Consider the following 6,910-nt stretch of genomic DNA (forward strand, 5'->3'; position numbering starts at 1 on the left):
TGTATTGGTCTCTATTTACATTTCATACAAACAGCATACCAAACAAGTTAAAGGAACCTTTTTTTTTAATTATTTGACAGGTCTCTTCTTGGTATGTGCAGCAAAAGAGCATTTACATTTCTCTGGAAATGCTGTTCTGCTTATATGCCAACAAGAGAAAAATGCAGTAGAGTGACACCTAGTCTCCTTCATTTCTTAGTTTGCAACTAGATCCATTTAAAGTGCAATTTTTAAGCTGTGAAACTTCAGTGCTCTAAACATGTACTCTAAAAACTCTGTCCCTTGTGGCTGCCCGACATGTCTTCTTCTGACTTTATCTTATTTCCACAAAACATTTCTCTCTTACATACTTTGGCCTCACAAAAACATTCCACATTTTGTTCAATCACAACATTTTCCAAACCAAAAATTCAGCAAACTCAGTTTATGAAAGCATGCTTATTTTAGCATAATTTAATCTGTACACTAACTTTTGCATTCCTTGAAAAATGTGAAATTCTTTTAAAGCCAAGAGTTCACACAACTCTGCAAGATGATATTCTACTCTCCCACCCAACACTGCATCAAGTTTCAATCCTTTAATCTGACTAGTTTAAAAAAAAAAAACTGGAAAAAATAATATTGGCTAATTTCTACCATGATCATTTTGTAGACATTTATTAGAACAATTACCACCAGGTAAAACTCCATTTTTACCAGCACAAGCCTGTCATCCCAGTATAAAGCATTTAATTACTACTTTAAAACATTCTCCAATGCAATAGGTTACAGTTTGTTTCTATTAATGATATATTCTAACTGAATGAAGTACAGCCAAAAATAAAACATATTGGGGAGAAATTTCTGGCAGGCATTCTAGCATGACTAGTTCAAAACAGGACACTCAATACCCACATGTCTTTACAATATGATCTGTCTTCAATAAAGTATTACGATAAGACGATTCAGTTTCTGACATATGTACAAAACAAGATTCGTCTCCAGAGTCTTAACACCTGCACGCATGTCAGGACCTGCCAATATGTTTAGCAAAAGTCATCAATAGCTCTGGTCTTTCCTGGTCTCTGCATTTTGCAGAATGTTTCCTCATGCAGCCTGCTTTCCTGGTAATTTCTTTATCATTCATTATTTACAGACTACTTCTTTGTGACAGTTTGTAAAAATACATGCACATCTCATAAATCCATGTCCAAACCTCTGGCTTTCCCCCCTTTTGAACAGTGCTCACTAGCAAGCAAAAAAGGATCATGAGAGGGTAAAGTAGGGTTATGTCATGTTTTACACAGATTAAGGTAGCCAACTGCAATATTCATGAAGCAGAAGCACTTACTCATTATCCCATACATAAATTCTTTTAAAAGTCTATTCAATAGGTGAAGGATGCTTGTTCTATCCTTTATTTTATTCATAATACTTACTAAGGCTGCAATCAAATGCACATTTAGCAGGGAGTAAGCCTCTCCCCCCCTCCCCCACCAAATAATTTTGAGACTTACTGAATAAACATACCCAGAACTGGGATGCATGCTCAGTTGATGGAGTCTGGATGCATGTTCAGCTGACGGAGTTACATTCCACCCAGTCAGACCAAATAATCTACAATGCAAAGTATGTTGGACTCCAATACAACTGGACTCCAATAAAAACTGGAATATAATTTCCACATCTGGGAATTCCCATTGCTTGATTAGGAAATTTGCACATTTAGGATTTGATGTAATCACCAAGACTATTCACTGCACAGTGTGTATTCCCACCTCTTAATCCAAAAGCTCTCAGGCACCTTGCAGCTTAATTAAATACAGAAAAGCAATAAAACAGAAGTCCAGTGGCATCTTGAAGAAAAACATGAGCTTTTTGTGAATCTGAGCTCACTTCCTCAGATGCAAGGAACAGAAAATCATTTTCCTCAGGAAAGATACAAAAGGGGAGAGGGTAAGGGAGAAGTGGGGAGCAGAGAAGTAACTCTGGTTTTCTCTCACACATCTGAGGAAGTGAGCTCCAACTCACAAAAACTCATGCTGGAATAAATGCTAATATTTAAGGTGTCATTGGACTTCTGATCTATCTTGCTTTGATACATTAGTGCAGCTATATTCCTTGGAAACGAAATGCGAAACATACAATAAAAATATCACAACCATAACTCTATCCACCCTCCCAAAACCTAACATATCCTCATTAAAACTGTTATTTATCTACACTCCACCTTTCTAACTGAGACCAAAAGACAGATTATCAACTAAAATAGACATATGAAAATGCAGGAGATAAGCATCAGCAGAAATCAGAGCAAAGATTTACAAAACCCAAGCAAACACAACCTAACATATAACCCAGTCCAAAAAAGCCTAGGTAAAAGGAAAGGTCTTTACTTGCTGCTAGAAGATCACACCAAATCTGGCACCAGGCAAACTGCCAATGGGAGGGCATTCCAAAGTCAAGGTACCATAATTTTTTTTAAATCCCTTCTAGTTGTCAGGTTGCCATCCACGACTGATGCAAGATGAAGCAGGACTTGAAATACTGATCTTAACTGCCAGTCCAGAAAAAAATGAAAGTAGGAAAATATTTCAGATACCCTGGCCATCTAAGGCTTTAAAGGCCAAAAGCAAGATGCTGAATTGGGCCTGGAACCAGCCAATGCAGTTGTTTTAAGGCAGACATAATAGGTTATTTGCACAAGACTCTAGCCAGCAGTCTGGCTACTGCATTCTGCTCTAACTGCAATTTCCAAATCATCTTCAAGGGCAGACCCAAGTAAAGTGTATTACTGTAGTCCAACCAGCAGCTTATCAGTGCATGAATAACTGTATCCGAGTCACATTCCACAAGGTAAGGCTGCAGGTGGTACACCAGATAAAGCTGGTAAAAGGTGCCGTGTACTGCAGAGGTATGACCTAAATCAAATACACTTCTAAATTGTGAGTACCAAAGCAATTTAGTTCCTTTTCCTTACACTTGCTGAATTTAAAAGAGGACTATAGCACAGCAAACCTGTTGGTAATTGTGATTAGAATAAGCAGCTTTTATTGTAACACGGGATAAAACCAACAATTACTCATTGCTTGTTTTCCTTAGCAAATTAATAACTCAAAACAAATTTTGTTAGGACACCTGGCATATTTTCAGTCAACTTCATAGGATTGTAAGAAAAGCCCTGCTGGATCAGACCAGTGGTCCATTTAGTCCAGCATCCCATCTCAATAAGTGGCCAATTAGTTCCTCTGTGTGAGACAGGATGCTGGACTAGATGGGACTATTGGTCTGATTCAGAAGGGCTCTTTTTCACTGTATTTAGTGTTATGTTTTCTATTTTGACCCATGGAAATGTTTATTACAAAGCAGAGGTCCATCAGTGGCTATTAGCTACAGTGTACTGTTGGAACTCTCTGTCTGAGACAGTGATGATCTGTATTCTTGGTGCTTTGGGGGGGCACAGTAGGAGGGTTTCTAGTGTCCTGCCCCCCCTGATGGACCTCCTGATGGCACCTGGGTTTTTTGGCCACTGTGTGACACAGAATGTTCAACTGGATGGGCCACTGGCCTGATCCAAAATGGTTTCTCTTTATGTTCTTAGCAAAGGATTAGGTTTTTAAAAAATCACACATACACATATATTCAAACAGCCTTGCCTATATGGGCAAAAACCTAATCTACACAGCTTGGGTTTTAGACCATTTTTATCCCAAAACAATACTTTCCTGACTTTCAACAACACTCAGTGAAATTCTCCAAGGCTTCTGGAGGTAACAGCTCTCTCACCATTTCACACAATCATTACAGCAAAGCCTGATCAGAAATTCAATCATCTTCAGGTCAAAATGCCAGAATACATTTTCAATCATTTAGATTAAAAGAAAGAATTCTCCAAAGCCTACCAGCTCTTACAAAGCACAGTAAGACATTTTTTCTAAAACGTCCCCTTTTTTTGTTCTCTTTTTTACAATGAAAAACCTGTTCAGCCTAGATTATAAAGCCAGATATGAGCACTCAGATACCATGTTGGAAAAATGGAACATACAGAAAGACAGAACACCTACCAAACCATCTCTGAGCACACTCAAGTCCACTTGATATCAATATCCACTTGATAGGGTTAGTCATCCAGTGGAACACAGAACACGCTCCCATTATGCTGTTTTAACGGTTCTATCCTTTCTGTGTGCTTTTTGTGCTACAACCACCATCTTTAAATTGCCATAATCCTTCTCACTGTGCCTATGCTGATAAAAACACAAACTTGTGTAAGAGACACAGAAACTGGAATCTTGAGCATTTGTTTTACTGCTCCTAGAGGTCTCCTTGAAAACATGTTGCATTATTTTACACCACAACTATATCTAGGAAGCAACAGAGATTTCAGGATCCTTATACAGCCCACGATGATTTCCAAGTCAGAATCACATATTATATAATTGACTTTCTGAAAGTGAGACAGCAACCAATACCTGAAAAATTTGCCCATGTATTCCCTGCCACCACCATTCGCTCACATCAAGTCCAGAAAAATTCAACTTTACACATGGTGGAATGAAGTCTAAGGCTGCAGTGTGGGCTTCAGGTATAAGATCCCTGTATTTTGGCTTTGCCAGTACATTTATGAAAATCTAGATATATACTGAAGATAAATTTAATGACACCATAACGGAACAAAATCACTGTCATGATCCACATTTTATTTATCAGTCTGCCAGTGTACAAGACAATAAGAGTCACAATAATGTCAGTATGTCAAAGCTACCACTGATTTGTCCGGCCTTTTCTCTGACATTTGGCAGCCGATATTCTCACGGGTCACATCAGATTCCTCAAAAGAAACCTCAAGCACAAAAAATCCCAGTCAGCAGGCATGAAGCTACTTAATTGTATCACCATGTGAGGCAGAAGGCTGCATACCCCGTAATAACACATCCAAAATTAATCCCATTACCTAAGCTCGACGCATAGGACAGAATGGCTGTGGTAAAGAGGTAATCGGGAATACAGCTCCAGTATGAACTGTAGGCTGCACAAAATTGCCTTCAGGTGTCTGCTTGCGTGTTTAAATCTCAGCATGCTTTCCCCAGAACGATTCTGAGATTTTTATTTTCTGGCATACAGTAGAAACGCCAGGGTGCTAACCACCCACCCAGTTGGTTCACGCATTCCCACATCACAGAAGGAGCATGGAAGCAGTCTCACTTGACAACACCAACTGACAGTTGCTAGATCAGAAATGCAAAAAGACAGAGGAAAGAGTCCATGGCCTAGCATTTTGAATTAAGTGGCTAACAAATATCCTAATGTTTGGGACCCACTGAAATCTTGGGGGCACTAGGACTTTAAACAAGAAAAACTGATAGGTTTAGAACCCCATACCTGAATTAAAAACGCAGAGAGAAACAGGAAGACTTTAGATACAGAGAGCTCATTCATGCTTTCCCTAATGCAATCCATTCCCCAGAAATCAATGGCCCCTAGACTGGAGGAACCCTGCATAGGATTGCATAGTGAATCCTATTAAACCAACGTCAACCGAGAATCACCTTCCAAGGGAGACAACACGTCAAAGCTGAAAACATTCCACAAACACCAAGAGATCTCTATAGTCGCAGGCGTTTAATACTACATACAGGAGGGGGGGGGGGTTGAATCTAATGGTACACCCACTCTAATCCCCCCCACCCCGCGTTGCTAGAAGAAGCTGCAACCTCCCACCTCTCTCAGCTTCCAAGACTGAGCTGGGGGGGGGGGGCGGGGTGCTGGAGTTTAGACCCTGAGCAAGCGCCCCTCCTCTCCCGCCGCGCCCCCTCCCATCCGTGGTACGAAACGACTCTCACCACCAACACCAACACCCCCCATACCCCATTGCAAGCTGCATCCGGGCCTGCATATAACGAGCTGAGTCGATTCTGAAGGGAGCAAAATTATGATCATCAAGCACGGGGTCCTGGCGGGGGTCGGTTAGCAGAATCAATCATGCAACCCCCACATGCACGCGCAGAGTCCCACCGGCAGAAAGGGATCCCCGTGCCCTAGCGCAGCACGGGGCTGGGGCTGGAGAGAGAGGATGTGAGGGGGGCGGCCCTCCACCCCGACCTCCCGTACCTGGATGTAGTTGGTCTCGCAGTACTCGGCGACCCGCTCGAGGTTGGTGTAGCTGTCGAACAGGGCCCGGCGACCCCCCGGGATCTCCTCCTCCAGCAGCATCTGCAGCTCCGCCATCTTCACATCGTCGCTCGCTCGCGCGCGCTCCGCCCCGCCCTCTCCCTCGCTCGCGCTCCCTCCTTCCCTCCCGCGTGCAGCCAACCGCCCCCCTCACACGCACACACAAAAAACACCGCACGCACGCACGCCACGAACACTCTGGACTCTCGTCCTTCCCCTCACCGCGCCCAGGCTGCGGGACTCGCCCCTCTCCCTCCCCGGAGAGAAACCGCCCGCTGCCCAACCGCCCCAACGGTCCCTCCGTGGGGGGCGCGGCGTCACCGACCAACAGCGGTCGGCCGTACTGCGCAGGCGCCGGAGGCTTCCACCAGGCCGGGCACTCTCGCCTCCTCTCCCCCCCCCCCGTCCCCTCACAGAGCCGCGCGCGGTTCACACTTCCGGTGCCTCTGTCCCCCGCAGGTCGGAGCAGGAGGGCGGCCAGGGGTGGGAGGGGCACGTGGGGGGGCTCGTGCACGTGATGGGAGAGAGAGACCCCCCACTCCCGGGGGCGTGATAGGAGGAGGAGAGGAGCCTGTTGGCCATCTGTCCGGGGGGGGGGGTGCAGACAGACATCTCTCTGTGGAAGGACCAGATCTAAATGTGTTTTTTTGGGGGGGGGGAATTAAAAAACGGTGCCCCCTTATGGGCCATTCTGTCTTATGGTCCCATAGAATACAATGGACTCTATACCCAATTTGGCACACACACCCCTCCATTGGCG

At 44.0% G+C, this 6,910-nt stretch overlaps 1 protein-coding gene across 11 annotated transcripts in view; it reads right to left on the reverse strand.

Moving 5' to 3' along the window:
- The window catches only part of ABI2 (abl interactor 2), a 70,580-nt gene extending 64,312 nt beyond the window's left edge, over positions 1 to 6,268 (reverse strand). For all 11 annotated transcript variants that reach the window (XM_060256928.1, XM_060256922.1, XM_060256926.1 and 8 more), the window contains exon 1: positions 6,091 to 6,268. In XM_060256928.1, the coding sequence (XP_060112911.1) occupies positions 6,091 to 6,207 (117 nt within the window). In that variant the 5' untranslated portion in view covers positions 6,208 to 6,268. The remainder of the gene's footprint in view (positions 1 to 6,090) is intronic.
- Positions 6,269 to 6,910: the final 642 nt, after the last annotated feature.

Source organism: Heteronotia binoei, chromosome 16, assembly GCF_032191835.1.
Source record: "Heteronotia binoei isolate CCM8104 ecotype False Entrance Well chromosome 16, APGP_CSIRO_Hbin_v1, whole genome shotgun sequence".
Lineage (NCBI taxonomy): Eukaryota > Metazoa > Chordata > Lepidosauria > Squamata > Gekkonidae > Heteronotia > Heteronotia binoei.